This window comes from Synchiropus splendidus, chromosome 19 (genome assembly GCF_027744825.2).
Source record: "Synchiropus splendidus isolate RoL2022-P1 chromosome 19, RoL_Sspl_1.0, whole genome shotgun sequence".
Taxonomy (NCBI): Eukaryota; Metazoa; Chordata; class Actinopteri; order Syngnathiformes; family Callionymidae; genus Synchiropus; species Synchiropus splendidus.
In genome coordinates this window covers 14967268-14983669 of record NC_071352.1, presented here as the reverse complement: position 1 = coordinate 14983669, position 16402 = coordinate 14967268, and the positions used below count along the sequence as shown (strand labels likewise).

The window sequence follows — 16402 nt, the reverse complement described above, 5'->3', positions numbered from 1 at the left end:
GCGGGTGGTAGGGTGAGAGGAGGAGTGTGATCTGGGGTCAAAGGTTATCCATCTTGAAGCAATCGGGAGTGAACCTCTGACTGTCGCCTCCTCAGGTACACGCTGGTATTACAGCGGGAGAACCTCAGATTCAAGGGGATGACTCCGCCCTCAGTGTCGTGTTGTCATGCTCGCAGACACAATGAAAGCCAGGCCTCTCCTCCAAATGAGCCTTGCTCTATTAGAAACGTTTATTTTGTCCACTCCAGTAAAAAGACATTACAAGTCATTTTAAAAAATAATTTCTCTCCCACAAGTCAGGATAGTCAAGGTTGCTCCTCTCCACAAGGGGGCAGACGTGACGCCAAAGGTTAAAAACAAAAAAAAGAATCAGTTCCAGTTTATAAAATCTGTCCTCAGAGTGGCGCCACAGAGTCAACTGTTAATCCAGATGGCGGCAGGTCTGGACTCAGTCAGCGTCAGATCAGAACGCTTGAGACGGCGACTCGAGTGGACCGGCCGCTCTTTGGGACCACAATGGGCTCGTCTGTCGGAGCGGAAACAAATGTTAGACTTCGGCAGGGAGACACCCGGCAGGGGGCGAGTCGGCTCCACCTGCGGGGGCCCGGTTCTCTGCTCTCTGACGGTCGGCCTCGATGAAGAGGGCGGTGGCCAGGAAGAAGGCTCCGCCCACCACGGCCACGAAGGAACAGAGCAGCAGAGCATGCTGCAGGGAGCGGTACTGCCACAGGAACGAGTCCTGCTGCCGCAGGGAGTCCGACACCTGGGACACGCACAAGATGTGACGGCTGCAAGCAACGGCGCGACTGCCGACGCATGACTCACCACGCCGATCAGGTACGGACTTCCTGCGTCACCTAAAAGGTGGGAGACGACGATCTGAAGTGCCTCGGCAGTGGAGCGGCGGGTGGGAACCACCACGTACTGAGGAAGAGAGTGAGAAGATGAAGATGAGGATGAGGTTGACGATAGTGGTGATGATGATGATGATAGTGATGGTGATGATGACGATAATGATGATGATGATGATGAAGATAATGATGAAGATGATGGTGATGATGATGGTGAGACGCAGCGTGAGCTCACCAAGAGAATGTCGGCAACGATGGCCCAGTTCATGGAGAGGAAGGTTTCACCGAGGAAGATAAACACCTGCAGACACAGAAGACATCAGCGCTGCGGTCAGGTGGTCACCGTCTCAGCGAGGACCGCCCGCCCTGACTCACGTAGGTGGCAACCGTGCTGGACTCTGCAAACACGATGGCCAGGTACAGGAACGGAGCAGACAGAAGCAGGCCGGCGGCGCACACCAGAGGATCGGCCTGTGGCGTCTTTGTCCTCAGACGCCGGCTCACCTGGACGCCGGTGGCCACGCCCAGAACGCCGGTCACACAGGTGATGATGCCAAATATCAGACTGTCGAAAACAAAGCTGGATGAAGCAGCCATTCCAGGAACAGATCAGGGTCTTGTGGGCAGAACCTGTCCGGGGAGTCGCAGTGGCTCTCTCTACACGGCGCTCTCACTCCGGTGAACACAGCCGCTCTGAACAGGAACGTTGGGGCCCACAGAGCGAGGGACCCTGTGACAAAGGCCACCGCCGTAAAGCCGAAGGTCGACAGCATGAAGCTGCGACTGCAAGAGACAGGTTAGAGGAGATTATGATTCAGATTAGGTTGACCGCTGGTGGACCTACTTCTGGGTCAGGGCCTTCAGGTCCGTCACCCAGCTGGTGTGGTGCAGCTGGTGCTCGGGTCGGGCCTCTACAGCGCCACGCTTGGGCTCCTGGACTACGAAGAGCAGCAGGAGCACGGCGATGAGTCCGAGCGCTGGAGTCACCTGCGTGGCGGGAGCGACGGGTCACTTCAAGCCAACACCAACAGCAAGGTTCTGACAACGTGAGGAGTTACCCGCAGAGCCCAGTGCCAGTTCCCTGTCAGGTTCCCCACCTGCGAGCCCACGATGTAGCCGAGACCACTGAGGAGAGGGCACAAGCAAAACGTCACCAGAGTGAGCTGACACAGGGGGCGCCAAGTGCCTCTCACCTGCCGACGGGGATGGCAAAGTAGAAGATGGAGAGCATGTTGGTCCTCTTCTCCTTCACGTAGAGGTCGGCGATGACGGTGGGGGCGATGGTGGAGTAGCTGGCCTCACCAACTCCCACCAGACCTCGGGTCAGCAGCAGGGCCCAGAAATGCTGCAGACAGTGACAGACAGTGAGACGGTGAGCAGAGAAAGCCCCGGGCTGCTGATGTGGCGAGGGCACCTTTCTCGGGGTGAAGGAGCTGGCGAGCGTGACCAGGGACCAGAAGGAGATTCCCAGACTCATGATGTACTTCCTGTTGTAGCGGTCGCCTAGGTAACCGAAGACCGGTGCCAGAAACATGTAGCTGCAGATGAAGACTGAAAACATGGGAGCGGTCAGAGGTGATCATGTGACTCATCATGTGATTTGGTGTGAAGAAAAGCACCTGTCTGGAGCAGACCAGACTTTCCGTCGTCGATACCGAAGTACTGCTCGATGTCAGGAAGGACCCCTGCAGGGGGAACAGTTCGGGTCACAACACACTTCCATTCTCCAGTGATCACATGACTCCCGTCCCTCCAATGGCCCGCAGGACCGCCAGCCAGCTGGCGGCCATGTTGCCGTACCTGCCACAGTGAAGCGGTCCATGTAGTTGAGCAGGTTGATGTAACACAGGATGAGGACTGTCAGGAAGCCTCGCGCTGCTGTCACGCCGCCGCCCGCCATCGCTTCATCTTGAGGACTTTCATCGGTGGCGTCCTGCTCCTCCGGACCCTCGCTGTCCTCAGAGAAGAAAGGCGCCGTGTCTGACACAGTTTCGTGCAGAGACATGGTCGCCTCCTCTAAGTGGCCAGAGGGGAAATGTGACAAAATGAGTGACTCTCCCACCCAGACTTGACAACATGCAGGTTGGACCTGCATTGGTGCAGTTTCATTTTCACTCTGTTCTGTTTCGCAAACAAACGAACACAACAAGAAGCAAAGCTCCGCCCCAATAGAGACTCGCCGAGTGACAGACAAACGTTGATTCAGCTCGGAGACGAGCGAAGCTCCGTTCTCACTTCTCATTCTCACTTCTGTCAGCTGCTCCGCGACAGACCTCACCAGTTTCATCCAAACGTCCACGTCGATACCGAGGAGTTGAACTTTGACATTACTGATCAAAACGCATTGATCCCAGCGTTATCAGTGATATTGGGGTCCGATCGCATGATCAAAGGCGATCCGGCAGTAAACATGATGACGTCAATCGGAACCCACGAAATGTGTCTAGACATCAAAGCCAACGTTATTTTTAAAAACCCTAATGCTGCATTGCGCTTGTTCTATGAAGTGAAATCACAATAAACAAAACCGGGACCTTGCTGTAGTGCAAAGTTTAGCAGCTAACGGCTGTTAGCTTATTTACCTGTAGGGATGAGTCAGGACTCCCGGCTTGTGTCAGTCCACACTCGCTGTATCCGCTCTGTAAGTTAATACCGGCGTGCACCGGACATTATCGGCGTCGTCCCTCGGTGTCAGTTCGGACCCTGCTTCTGGTTTTCAGTGACAGACTCAGTCTTGACTCAGTTCATTTCCAGCCGCCATCCTCAGTCTGAACTTCCGCTCAGCTGCTCACATGACTACGATGCCAGGTCACATGGGACGCTTCAGCCAATAAGGAAATCACTTGGAGAAGCACAGGCTGTGACGCTTCCTCGTAAACAAACCTGAGGATTATCTGCCGAAGACGAATCACTGCAACGGATTTCTCCAGGAGGTGCAAACAGAAAGTCTCGAAATTATTTAAGTAATATGTATTTGTAAATAAATTAAAAAAAGGTTAAAAAGGTGGAGGATTTGAAGGGATCCCCCAGTCGGAGCTGGTGGATGTCGCTCGGGAGAAGGGCGTTTGGCGTGACCTCCTGAAGCTGCTGCCCCCGCGACCCGGTAACAGATTAGCGGACGACGATGGATGGATGGATTTGAAGTACTGAGGCTCAACTGTCCAGGGCCATGGAATATGTGAGAAAGAGGTGAAGAAGTGGGTGCAGGCAGGATGGAATCATTGGAGAAAAGTGTCAGGTGTGATGTGTGACAAAAGGGTGTCGGCAAGGATGAAAGGGAAAGTGTCCAAAAGGGTGGTGAGGCCAGCAATGTTGTGTGGTTTGGAAACAGTGGCACTGAGGAAAAGACAGGAGGCAGAGCTGGAGGTAGCAGAGATGAAGATGCTGAGCTTCTCTCTGGGAGTGAGAGCAGGATGATGATAGGATCAGAGGGAAGGCACATGTGCTCAGGTGTTTAGGAGACCAAGTCAGAGAGGCTAGATGGAGATGGTTTGGACATGTACAGGGGAGAGAAAGCCAGTACATTGGTAGGAAGATGTTGAGGTTGGAACTGCCGGGCAGAAGGTGGAGAGGAAGGCCAAAGAGGAGATTTATGGAGGTGGTGAAGGAGGACGTGAGGTTTGTAGGTTTGAGAAGTATTTGACGCGCTTTTACGTCAACAAAAGTGAGTGGCTGTGGACAAGAGAAAACCAAAGTGACACAGCTGAAATGGCACAGAAGCCATGTTTGACTTGAAAACTTTTTTATGAACATTATGCATTTTATTTCTGAAAAACATGTACAGCTGTACAACATCTTCATAGAACTTAGAACCGTCTCATAGAGTGGCTGTGGACAAGTGAAAGCCAAAGAGACACAGCTGAAATGGCACAGAAGCCATGTTTGACTTGAAAACTTTATGAACATTATGCATTTTGTTTCTGAAAAACATGTACAGATGTACAACATCTTCATCAAACTTAGAACCGATCTTCATAGAACTTAGAACCGTCTCATAGAACTGTCTCATGTCCACACCTCGATGATGTCGCCGTCCTCCAGGTCCAGCGCCGCTGCTGTAGCGCTGCCTTTCACTCTGGAACCATCCAAGTGGAAACGCACCTTCTTGCGAAGTTTAGCAGGTAGAGACGACACATACTGGGAGAAGACAGAGTCCAGAGGAGCATCCTGATGTGAAACAGGTACAGAGATCAGAAGACAATTCCTGAGCCAGATGGATACGTGAGGACTAACTCTATGCACGGTGAAGTCCTGTAAGGAGTTGCGGTCATTCCCCTGCAGGCGGATGGTGATGCTATCGCTGCTGTTGATGCTGCTGCAGCTGCTGCTTTTCCCTTTCTCTGTTGCCATGATGACACAATCTGAGTAGAACAGCCGCAGAAGTATTTTTGTTTAAACTTCACCTTCTTAGTTCAGGTGAAGATACAGTCAAAAGTATCTCAGAGTGCCACATGTAATCAAGACAATTTATCTAATATTAAAAAGTGTGAGCACTGCATGAAGGACACAATAGGTCATATACACACACTTGACAGACCCACCAATGATGTCAGCAATGCTGAGCCCCAGATCTGCCACAGTGGCGTCGGCTGGAAGCTCCACCTCCTTCCTGAGCAGCAGCAGACGAACAGCAGGAACTTGCAGAAGGATGGACAGTTGCTGGATGACATCACGGAGGGGTGTGGTCTGCAGGAGACCAAGCAACAACAGTGTTAAGAAGAGAGAAAGTCCCAAGTTCTCGGGTCAGACGTACTGGCAGCACCGGGACTTTATGCACGTTGGTGCGGCTGCGGATCTTCAGCGGGATCTCACGTGGCAAGGGTACATCCGTGCTCGGAGGCGTCCCGGAGCCCACCACGATGATGTCATCATCCTCCTCCTCTGTTGGGGACCGCGGTTGTCTTTGTTGTCTACGAGTCCTGGTCCTGACCTCAGGAGGCGGAGAAGACGTGAAAGCCTCCAACTTCCTGTTGATCTCACTGTCAAACACACATGAATATATCAACACACAGGGTGACCCAGCCGGCAGACCCAGACTCCAAACTCACATGAGCTTCTTCTTAACCTTGGTGGATTGTTTCTGGACTGGACTCTCAGAAGGCGGGGACGGGCAGTGCACCGCCGCTCTGGAACACAGAGGTCGTAGTCAGAGAGGGTGGATGGTGCTGACGGACTGGAGTCTCACGGCTCGTGGCTCTTTGTCTGGAGGCTTCTCAGCTGCAGATCCTCCTCATCCGAATCGATCACCACAGCAACGTCTTTGGTTGATGGATGCAACAAGGGACCCTGGTCTGCATCTGAGGAGATACCCAACACCTTTAGCAGACTGTCTAACCGGGAACAAAAATGAGGCTCAGGAGGGTCAAAGCAGCGATATTAAGTGGAAGGAGCAGAAGCCAGGCATTACCTATCGGCGCAATGTGGCTGAAGACAGGTGCCGGCAGCTTCAGCTGCAGTCGCCTGCCAACCTGGGACACAGTCTCAGTCAAGTGACCCCACTCACAAACCCCAAAACAAGCAACAGTAGGCTGACCTTGTTGGAGTAGATCTGCACCGGGACCACGGTAGACGGATCCAGGATGCGTCTGCGTTTGGGCGGAGGGACATTGCTGCTGGTCGACATCTGCACACACGTCGGAGATCAGAGGATCTTCATCAACAACAGACAGGTGGGGTCGAAAGTTTCACCGGAGGAATCGCCGCAGCTGTAACTAAACTGTGGACACCTTGAGCCAACACTGCAGACACTTTCGTCACCCGCAACAACTGCAAAAGAAATCGTCATCAAAGCTGAAGTTGCTCGTCTTTACAGTCCCTGACGTCATTCTTAGGCGTGAGTTGTTTCAATTAAACCTAGGGATCTTTTCACTTCGTTCGCAGTTTTCCATCTGAATGCCGACTTTCACATTTGATAATACAAAACAACTCCTCTTTGGTTACAAAAACATATTTTTCGATCTCAACTAATCAACTTTTTTTACATAATCGTGAGGATTTGAATGAGCGCTAAAATGCTTCTTATCTTCGGCTCCACATACTCACCGCTTCCGCCATTTTTGTTTTCGTCCAGTTGCCTTCAGGGAACGCGGGAAAATATTATATCCGTGTTTTTTTTTTAAAGCCAACATTCGGGTCTCTTCCAAACACCACGGTCTTGCTCAATAAATTAATATTAATGAGAGTCGAAAGCACATAGAGATTTGTGGTTGAGCGATGTGACATTTACCGACAGCAATACATTAACTTCCGGCAACGGCGACCTGTGTTGTGTTTTGTGACTCTCAACATAGCGTTGACCGAGCGAAATATATATATATATATATATATATATATATATATATATATATATATATCGCTTCCGCGAATAAAATATATTTTAGAAATGCGAACAGAGTACGATTATTTAAACAGAGGTCTGCTATAATTTTGGGTATGCAATTTTAATTATGTTTGTTGTTTTTTAGAAAATACTATTCAATTATGACACATATTCTCTCATGTATTCGAACATTTTATTCAAGATGGTGGTCTCCAGCTGAAAACACACTTTTCTTTCACGTAACAATATAAATATGAAAATGGCCAACGCTCCAGAGCCTGTCGTTCTTCAGGTGGTGAACTTTGAGACTCCAGTTTTACTAATTCACTTGTTGACACTTCATCTGAATACTTTTATTTCACACCACACAGCAGTTCCGGTCGACATGTCTCCTCTTCCACCTTCACTTCTTCTTGTTCTCTTTGCAGGCAACGACATAGCGCTGCGCCACGTTGAGAGGCGGAGAGTAACCGTCAGCGTACGAAGTGTCCTCGAACAACACCGAGTAGTCGTCCTGTGGCTGCGGGGACACACATGCACAACTGCAGTAAATACCATTGTTTTTCCTACTGCATGCACTTGAGTGTGTTCTGACCCGATTGGGGGGAGTGTGTATGAGCGCTCGGTAGAAGCAGGTCGTCTGGGGGTACAGAGCCAGAACCAGCTGGTCTTTACTGAACAGAGATTCTGGGTCGGTCTCTGGGTTTGCCTTCCACTGGGGAAGAGGGATAATCCTGCGTCTGCTCAGTGTGTGTCTCCTGAAAAACACACGCACGCACGCACGCACACACACACACGTGAGCTGATACTCGGTGCCTCCCTCCAGATTTGAAAAAAGGCAACACAGCGGAGGAGCTACACACTCACTCTTTGCCTTCCTCGTCGATGTCATCCACCTCATACCTGTGCCAAGACAGGCAGTGGTCAGTACATGGCTTCCGGTCAGTGAAATGTAAAACTGTACCCACTTGTTGGTGGCATGGCTGTAGCTGACCACCTCGGCCAGGATCCACTGCTCATCGCCGTCCACCGCCTTCACCCGTGCCGCCACCTTGTCACCCTGCTTGGCCACGTAGTCGCCGCTTGCAGGCGTCGCTCCGCACAGAGGAGGAGGGCTGGAACCAGGTTGACAGTGACATCAAGAGGTCAACAAAGCCCTTTCCATCCATCCGGCGCCACAATGTGACATGACTTTGGCTGAGGATTTGACTCTGAAAATGACTAGGAATTAACTGGTTGAAGGAGTGACCCACCTCTCTCCAGGTTTGCCGATCCACAGAGGAAGAGTCATAGCCGACTGTTGCAACAGCGTCATCAGAACACCACGTCTCATGGTCTTCCGAGGGGGGTCGCTGTCGCTGTAGACGCCCGCCATCTTCGCAGCTACACACAAGTGTACATTCAGGTTGAGTGACATTCATGGCTCAGCAGGCCAGCAGGAGCAGACACGTACCGATGCGGCGCTCCTCCAGCAGAGACTTGATCTCAGCGATCTTGTCCAGGGAGTGTCGCAGGATCCTGCCGGAGAGAAGACTTGAGTCATCCCAGTGGGTCTGAATTGAACATGATATTGTGGCCGTGGCCTCACCCGCACTCGGCCTCTGCGTCTGCTTTGGCGGTGGTGTACAGTCCCCTCAGCTTGGTGCGGTAGTACGGAGAAGCTGGGAGACAAAGTGTTGGAAGTTAGACTCCGACACATGAAGTCAGGCTCAGCGCTGGTGCAGCGACTGACTTTTGTTCTCTGTCTGCATCCTCTCGTGTGTCTTCTGAACATTTAGCAGGTTGTGTTCACTGCGGGAGCGTTCCTCCTGGAAAAAACAAAACAAAAACAATGTCAGCACCACAGACACAACAACGGGTCTCAGCCGACTCTCACCTGAGTCTGCTTGATGAGCTGGTGCAGTTCGGTGAGCAGCTCTGCGATCTTTGTGTCCGCTGACATCTCTACACAATAACAGCCGAACATGCAGTCATCTGCACAAACCTCAGCTCAACTATTTCTTTAGATGTTCTTTTACTTGCATCTCTTTCCTATAAGCCCATCACCTTCTGAAAATACCCAACGCTGAGACTTGCGGATGCTGATCCATCCAGACATGCACAGATCATAAGTTGCACAGATAAATCTCCACCATATTCAGAGCAGTTCGCAGGATCAGAACCAGAGGCAAACCTTCGTGTTTAACTCTGACTAGGGTGCACTAAACTCGAATCAAGGTTATGAGATGCATTACTTATTGAAACAAACTATTAAGAAAACTGTTTAAATCCAGATGCAGTTAAATGGGGATAATTTCGGACGACAACAAATGTTAGCCGATTGAGAAACATAGCGCGTTAGCCGCGAGACTAGGTTAATTTCCGAAAATAACTTAACCTAAACAAATGAATCGGACCACGGAGTGCAGTCGTAACCTCGTGCATGTTTATAATTCAACGTATATCACATACATACCGTCTGACTTTCACTGTTTATTTGGTAAAGTTGCAAACAAAGCTAATAGCGACAATCTGCTTCTTCGTCTGTTTCCGTGCCGCTGTGGCACAACTGCACCACCTGGTGGATGAGAGGCTGTAGTGTTCCTGTTTGCAGTCACTGTTTCGTCAGATTGTTTTCTTTATTTTAGGATTTTCCCCCAACGGCTTTACAGGAACACGTCGTGCACAGGTTGTGTCGAAGGTTCGAGTCATCCGGTCTCCAGACTTGTGAGCAGGATGGGACACACACGCCTAAACTCAGTGACCGTGACCCGAACGGTCCTTATCGCTGCTGTACCTCAGACCCGACAGGTGGGCGGAACCCCGTCCCTTATCGCCTTTGATAAACACCGAGTGACCCAGATCCGCGGACTGACCCAGATCTTGTGAGCCCATCAGCGGAGTTGCACCTGGAGCCAAACTCGTGCGATCCAACACCAACGGGCGACTGTTGTCTCCCTGATGGTCATGATGACGATGATAACTACTGTCATCATCCTCGACCAACACGATCAGCCAGACCTGCATCATCATCATCATCATCATCATCATCATCATCATCCTCAACCTGCATGATCACCTCCACCATCATCTTCAGCGGATGATGCAACACTGGCTGAGGAGTAACGGGATCACTTGGGCGGAGTTTGTTCCCGCGCTATAAAAGTTGGGAGAAGTTGTTGTCGCGCACATCAGACGTTTCATCTGACTTTCCGAAACCCAGATTACCAGAAGTACCATGAGTCACGTCGACGTGAAGAACATCAAGCCGAGCAGCTTCGAGGACGAGTACTATGATGAGTACGAGTACTACAACCTGAGCGATAAGTACACAGGTGAGACCCCGCCGGACCCGCCAGGCTCTCTGGAGCCAAGCTGACCTGTGGTTCCGTCCAGAGGGATCGGCCCGGAAAGGCCGAAGCAAGAAGGAGGCGAGCGACAACACGAACCGACCGAATCCCGGAGGACACGAGCGCAAGATCGTGGAGAAGCTCCAGAACAGCGAGAAGAAAGCGAAGGAGTGAGCAGACGAGGTGACGTCAAGTGCTGACACGTTGTCATAAACCGAGGTCCGAACTGTTTTGTCGAGCTGCTTGTAATCGATTTTAAAAGTTCTCCGCCGTCATGCATATCACGGATGCAGTTCCGTACCGCCAGTCCACGTTGGCAGTTTGTAGATGTCGCTGCTGCTCTGCCACGTGACGTGAGTTTTCAAAACATCACGTCGGAGGGCGCTGACCACTCTGGCTGAGGCATCTGTCGGCACTCCAGAAACATTGCTTGTATAACAACCCCCACCAGATGAGCTGATGTTTGTCTGACCTCATCCAGGAGACCCTCGGACGGCACTCCCGGACACTGACCCTGGTCTCCACGGTGATGGACAGAGACGAGCTACAGGACCAGCGAGCTGGAAGCTGGGGGGCCCGGCCCTGAGGCCACCGTCCTCCTGCAGGCACGTCTGTGGTGGCGACCACGCGACCTCATGCTCGTTGTTACTTGTTGATTAAAGTTTTTTTTTACTGGTCATGTGATGCTTCATATTTGGTGAGGAGAGAGGGGGGAAGAGTGGAGGGACTTTCACTTCATTTTCACATCGGTACCAACTCATTTATGGAGCGAGTCAGCAAGTCACCCACAGGAACGTTGACTTGATGAGAGACGGTCTGATGGAGGAGGAGAAGGGGGTAAGGACGACCAGAGGTGCAAATAAAAAAAAGATCAACAATTCTTTTCCCGTTGTACTGAAGTGATTTACCCGTTTCTGTGGCAATAAAACGGACTCACTGGTGCCCCCTGCTGAAACGTGACTGCTTTATTGACGATCTAAAATCTATAGGTGTCGATTTACAGACAAATATCAAAAATAATATCAATTCAGAATTAAGTTAGCAAATAAATATTAGATTCAAAAGACCAGCAATGTCGTGTCCTCTCCCCTAGAGGGCGCAGCTTCACATCAGGATTCTCATGGTCTACTGTATCAGGAAGAGACAACAGCTTCCCAGTTGAAGAAAAAAGTGACATCACAGGTCTACGAGAGAGATGACCTCATTGGACTGACTGAAGTTCTGCAGTGATGACAGCGGGTTGTGTGCGTCAGGCGTCGATGCGGCAGCTTAGGTCTCGCCGCAGGTGGACCTGCAGGCCGCTGGCACTGGTGAAGTGGCGGGCGCAGCGGCCGCAGCGGTACGGTCTTTCTCCGGAGTGCGTGCGCTTGTGCTTCTTCATGGTGTCGCTGTCGCTGAAGCTGCGGCAGCAGTGTGGGCAGCTGTACGGACGCTCGCCCGTGTGGATCCGCAGATGGCGCCGCAGGTTCCCACGCTGGCTGAAGCGTTTGGAGCAGATGTTGCAGCGGTGCGGCCGCTCGCCGGTGTGCGTCCGGAGGTGCCGCCGCAGGTCGGCCGACTGAGCAAAGGACTTGCAGCACCAGTCGCAGGCGTACAACTTGCGCTTCTGCTCCAGGTGGAGGCGCAGCGCAGCGGTGTGGCTGAACACCTCAGCACAGCGGGGGCAGCGTGGGACAGCGGCCACTGAGGCCTCCTCTTCAGATTCTGGAGTGTTTCTGCCCACATTCCTGACCGGACCGGACCACTGAGAACTGTCTTGATCTAGCTGGCCAGGAGGGGGCGCACTTCCAACTTGGCCTGTTCCTGGTTTCAGGGGCTGATGTGGCGGCGTGATGACTGGCACCTGAGGAGAGGACGACCCGTTGACACACCCCTGGTGGACAGCAGACTCTTCTGTCTTCGGTCGGTCTCCGTGGAGAAACAAAACCGATGTCCGGACGCTCACGTCCTGACCAGCAGGGGGCGTTAGTTTGTGTTCCTCAGGTTCCGTTTTGACTATGCACACTGTTGAATCTCGCCTGTCAACATGAGGTGAAGTCAAGGCCACCTGAGGAAACGGGGATGTTCTCACGAACGCCTCCTGGTGGCCGTCTGGCGTCACCTGACCAGGTGCATCTCGAGACGCTGTGAGGAACTGGGTTGTAGCTTCGGCCAAGTTGGGGGTTCTGATAAGGTGAAGAGTTGAATCGGGTTCCTCCAGACGATGGCTCCACTGCTCCGGGGCGGACGCTGCAGAAGTGGACCGGCCGGACTCTGGACAAGGACCACACACACTGAATGACTGGGTCGGCACAGTAAAAGTAAAACACTTTCAGAAAACAAAGTCGTTTTTACTAATACAAATCTCACGCTAACTCAACAATTATAATAATTCGGGTTTAAAATAAAAGCGCAACGACGTGAGTTTCACGTAGACAGCAATATACGCTGGCTCGTCACGTGATCTCATGTAATTGACGAGTGAAAGTGGAAGTCAAACGGCAGCACCTTTATCTTGCTATTTGGACATTGTGTTTCGTTTTCAACCCCCCGGAATAAGACCGAACATAATTTCCTCAAACATCACGCGGGTTGATGATCCTTATATCGGTGGTTGCTGCGAACACATGTGTGGAGCGTTAAACGACCCGCAAAGTCTATGAAGTTCCGAGCGGCTCACTCACTCAGCCAGCGGGTCTCGGCCTCCACAACTTCCCGCAGCTGTCGCCGCAGACTCTCGCTCTCCTGCCGGGCCCGCTCCGTCTCCTCTCGATACTCGGTGACCGTGTCCTCCACCACGGCCAGCACCTCTTTGACCACCGCGGCTAGCCGCTCGGTCAGAAACGAGCTGAGCAGCTGCAGTCGGGTCATGATGGCGACGGAAGTGACGACAGCTCAAATATGACAGTGGTTGGCGCTTTCTGAATAAAAGCATGAGCGTCACTGTTATATGTTTGTTCTCAGGAGTATAAATGTGTTGAATTGTTGCGTGAACAGTCATTGATCATGTGTCTGTGGTTAAAAGACTTTATGTTACTGTTCATGGCCATAGTTTAAAATTAAACAATTATTATCGTCTATATTTCAATTCTGAATGAAAACGTTCGTTCAGTAGCGGTTAAAATTTAACGTCAATTTAACGATGAAAACTTCGGAAGTGCAGTGGAGGAACGCAATTGTACGCGTTGCCATAGTTACCGACGTCTCTAGTCATGTGAGAGGAAACGATTTTAAAATCGCCAAGTCAGGGCAACAAATATCGCGAATGGGATTAAAACGATGGACTTTAGCCCAGCTATGATGGTAAAGCATCAGAAACGAGTTCAGAATGGTGAGTGAAAGAAGTCACGTGGTTGCGGACCAGGTCTGGGACGATACCATCGCCACACGAACCGGATTTCTGCCCGGAATCGTGACATACCGACGAGCCAGGACACGGTGAAAGGCCGACACTGGTGAGCACACGCGCATGCACATCCATGCTCGCGCTCGCTCTCCATCTATCTCTCTCACTCTCACACACACACACACACACAAACACACACACCTCCATCTCTGGTGCAGTGGGCTGCAGCAGACTCGCTGCGTTACCACTCTGGTTCTTGTGGTTTTCAGAATCTGAGGCTTCAGGCTTTGGCAGATCGAACCTGCTGCTGCACCAGAACATTCCATCTCTGCTGAGACGACAGGATTTACCGAACGCCCCGGTGAGTGGGACGCTGCGGAGGGTGTGTCTGTCTGTGTGTGTGTGTGTCTGTCTGCATGAGGCACCGTCTAATGTCATGTGACCAGTAGTAAAGGAACTGCAGACACCATTTGTGACCATCGGTGTGTTTGGGCTTCATTTGTATGTTTGTTTGTGCTGCTGATGCTGGAGAAACGTTTCCATGACAACAGTCTTCCCATCGATCACTCTCATTATCGTCGGAATCATCGCACTCACTCGGCTTCCTCCTCCAGATGAGGCTACTGTGAGGTCAGGTGGTCCTCTCGGTGATCACCCGGTGACCAGCAGCCTTGGTGAGGCCCTCAGTGTTTGCTGTTTCTCTGGCAGGGTCTTGGCCAGTGTGTGTCGGGTGATGATGGACGAGGCTGACTTTTCCTAAAAGCTCATCTTCTACGCTCACCGGTCCCTTACTCCCGCACTTGATGGAAGCCCAACCAAAACCAGAGATGCCGGACCAGGCGCCAGAAGGAGGCGACCTGGAAGTCGTCACCAGTCAACCGTCCAGCAGCGAGCATCAAGCCCAGCCGCCGGAGAAGGACCACCTGACCATGGTCAGCGAGGACTCCCCTACAAGTGAGTCTTGTTTCACAGTTGAATGAAGCACGTTTTGTTGCGGCTCCGCTGGTCTTTAACTGTGTTGCAGCCAATGGCATCGCCCCGCTCACCGTGGACTCCAAACTGTCACCAAAAGAACCACACGCCAAAGCCGGTACGAATGGGCGGGCTCGCCCCGCCAGTCGCTCCAGTTCGGTGGCAGCCGGCTCTCCTCGTCCGTCGCTGACTCGGCAGCCCAGCACCCTCAACGAGCCCGCAGCCGACGGCTCCAAACCCAGAGACTACCTTCTCCTTGCCATCCTGTCCTGCTTCTGCCCCCTCTGGCCGATCAACATTGTTGCGCTAACGTTCTCCGTCATGGTGCGAGTGTGACCTCTCATGACCTCAGTGATCCCCAGGAACTGTGATCCAAACTGAGTTCTGTGTTGCAGTCCCGGAACAGCCTGCAGCAGGGGAACATCGACGGCGCCCGCCGTCTGGGCCGGAACGCCATGGTTCTGTCCATCGTGTCCATCCTGGGGGGCGTCGCCATCATTGCTGCCGCAATCGCCTTCAACTGGGGACGTGAGTGTGACGTCACTGAGTTCACGTTCGAGAGTTTAGTCCGACATGCCTCTCACTCTGCAGTTATCCTGAAGTCCGGATGAACATCTGTGTCATCACTTCCTGTGACCTGACCATCAGCCCTCGCTACACCACCGACATCCTGCTGCTCTCACACCCTGTTGCTGAACTCTGACCTCTGTCACGTGACTGAACATCTGGATGGTACTTGCTGTGTTTCTGCTGTTGAACCAGACGCATGCAGCTCAGCACCGCCCTCTGGAGGTCGCCACCTTAACACCCTCGCCAAACTGTACAAAAAAACGAATTCTGTTCAGTTGACAGTATAGTTTGGCTTGTGCTATTCAGAAACCATTAGCATGCTAAATTCTACACACCAGTGCCACAAAAGTACTCTTCTTAAAAGTTTACAAATAGCTAGCATGACTGAAACGCTGCTGCAGCAACCCTCACGTTCACTCGATCATTTAAATCTAGCTCGAATGTGTCGTCGCATTTTCATGAAAATGGTTCGTGGTGCTCGTCTGGATGTTGCTGCCAACAATTATTTACAGGAAACTAAACCTCCTGCATGTTTACATCATTTATATCACGTAGCTTTGTTGACAGCGATGCTAACATTTGTTAAAAAAAAAAAAAAAAAAAAAAAAACAGTCTAAAGAAGGGAAATCCTCCATCTTTGTTTACCAGTCTCAGGCGGGGAACCTGACTGCGCCCCCTGCAGGCTGTACGTAGCATGTTTACTAATTCATTATGCAAATGACAGAGCATGCCTTGACCCCAGCTCTTAAGACTGCTGCACCTCCTTGAATGCTCTTCCTGCCCACGGTTGCCTGCTGCCTTTTTGTTAGTATCCTTCTCTTAAGCACTTTTTTCCTTTGCTCAAAATCCAGTTTTTTATATGAGAAAACTTTGTACTTTTACAATCTCTTCCTCTTGTATGCACAACGCTCGCTGTCAGCTGCTTCCTGTGACTCGGGCGGGTTGTTGCATGTAACATTTATCCACAAAGACTTGATGAAATAAAAGTTATCTGCAAAACCCTCAATGTTTTTGTTCCAACACACTTGGAAGCCGA

The 16402-nt window shown here is 51.5% G+C and overlaps 6 protein-coding genes across 12 annotated transcripts; 2 read left to right on the top strand and 4 right to left on the bottom strand.

The window, feature by feature from the left end:
- Window positions 1-105: 105 nt before the first annotated feature.
- spns1 (SPNS lysolipid transporter 1, lysophospholipid) lies at window positions 106-3647 on the bottom strand. 2 transcript variants are annotated; one of them, XM_053851598.1, is made up of 13 exons: window positions 3434-3647; window positions 2652-2867; window positions 2471-2536; window positions 2266-2402; window positions 2045-2196; window positions 1910-1976; window positions 1696-1838; window positions 1482-1634; window positions 1227-1416; window positions 1087-1152; window positions 826-924; window positions 595-763; window positions 106-526 (listed from the first exon to the last, which is right to left on the bottom strand). In XM_053851598.1, the coding sequence occupies exons 2-13, from the start codon at window positions 2854-2856 to the stop codon at window positions 459-461; spliced, it is 1515 nt and encodes a 504-aa protein (XP_053707573.1). In that variant the 5' UTR covers window positions 2857-2867; window positions 3434-3647; the 3' UTR covers window positions 106-458. The 2 variants fall into 2 exon arrangements, with proteins under 2 accessions (XP_053707573.1, XP_053707574.1); XM_053851599.1 differs by lacking the exon at window positions 3434-3647 and adding an exon at window positions 3130-3275.
- Window positions 3648-4526: 879 nt separating this feature from the next.
- nfatc2ip (nuclear factor of activated T cells 2 interacting protein) lies at window positions 4527-7054 on the bottom strand. 2 transcript variants are annotated; one of them, XM_053851631.1, is made up of 9 exons: window positions 6894-7054; window positions 6385-6474; window positions 6259-6319; window positions 6037-6148; window positions 5900-5977; window positions 5605-5830; window positions 5393-5537; window positions 5085-5212; window positions 4527-5018 (listed from the first exon to the last, which is right to left on the bottom strand). In XM_053851631.1, the coding sequence occupies exons 1-9, from the start codon at window positions 6903-6905 to the stop codon at window positions 4857-4859; spliced, it is 1014 nt and encodes a 337-aa protein (XP_053707606.1). In that variant the 5' UTR covers window positions 6906-7054; the 3' UTR covers window positions 4527-4856. The 2 variants fall into 2 exon arrangements, with proteins under 2 accessions (XP_053707606.1, XP_053707607.1); XM_053851632.1 differs by lacking the exon at window positions 6894-7054 and adding an exon at window positions 6540-6887.
- Window positions 7055-7356: 302 nt separating this feature from the next.
- Window positions 7357-10258, bottom strand: sgf29 (SAGA complex associated factor 29). 4 transcript variants are annotated; one of them, XM_053851630.1, is made up of 11 exons: window positions 9626-9924; window positions 9189-9251; window positions 9047-9114; window positions 8903-8978; window positions 8759-8831; window positions 8624-8688; window positions 8424-8553; window positions 8139-8285; window positions 8038-8073; window positions 7766-7928; window positions 7357-7690 (listed from the first exon to the last, which is right to left on the bottom strand). In XM_053851630.1, exons 3-11 carry the CDS (start codon window positions 9110-9112, stop codon window positions 7574-7576), a joined length of 873 nt encoding a protein of 290 aa, XP_053707605.1. In that variant the 5' UTR covers window positions 9113-9114; window positions 9189-9251; window positions 9626-9924; the 3' UTR covers window positions 7357-7573. The 4 variants fall into 4 exon arrangements, with proteins under 4 accessions (XP_053707605.1, XP_053707602.1, XP_053707601.1 ...); XM_053851627.1 differs by lacking the exons at window positions 9189-9251; window positions 9626-9924 and adding an exon at window positions 10059-10258; XM_053851626.1 differs by lacking the exons at window positions 9189-9251; window positions 9626-9924 and adding an exon at window positions 10026-10255.
- Window positions 9739-11176, top strand: nupr1b (nuclear protein 1b). Of its 2 annotated transcripts, XM_053851652.1 has the most exons (3): window positions 9749-10484; window positions 10546-10682; window positions 10981-11176. In XM_053851652.1, exons 1-2 carry the CDS (start codon window positions 10388-10390, stop codon window positions 10671-10673), a joined length of 225 nt encoding a protein of 74 aa, XP_053707627.1. In that variant the 5' UTR covers window positions 9749-10387; the 3' UTR covers window positions 10674-10682; window positions 10981-11176. The 2 variants fall into 2 exon arrangements, with proteins under 2 accessions (XP_053707628.1, XP_053707627.1); XM_053851653.1 differs by having other exon boundaries at window positions 9739-10484; window positions 10546-11176.
- LOC128750950 (zinc finger protein 70-like) lies at window positions 10962-16260 on the bottom strand. Its single transcript, XM_053851620.1, has 2 exons — window positions 13163-16260; window positions 10962-12752 (listed from the first exon to the last, which is right to left on the bottom strand). The coding sequence occupies exons 1-2, from the start codon at window positions 13347-13349 to the stop codon at window positions 11749-11751; spliced, it is 1191 nt and encodes a 396-aa protein (XP_053707595.1). The 5' UTR covers window positions 13350-16260; the 3' UTR covers window positions 10962-11748.
- LOC128750962 (proline-rich transmembrane protein 2) lies at window positions 13686-16380 on the top strand. Its single transcript, XM_053851641.1, has 6 exons — window positions 13686-13933; window positions 14094-14185; window positions 14533-14778; window positions 14849-15120; window positions 15192-15324; window positions 15388-16380. The coding sequence occupies exons 3-6, from the start codon at window positions 14628-14630 to the stop codon at window positions 15405-15407; spliced, it is 576 nt and encodes a 191-aa protein (XP_053707616.1). The 5' UTR covers window positions 13686-13933; window positions 14094-14185; window positions 14533-14627; the 3' UTR covers window positions 15408-16380.
- The last annotated feature ends 22 nt before the right edge of the window (window positions 16381-16402 follow it).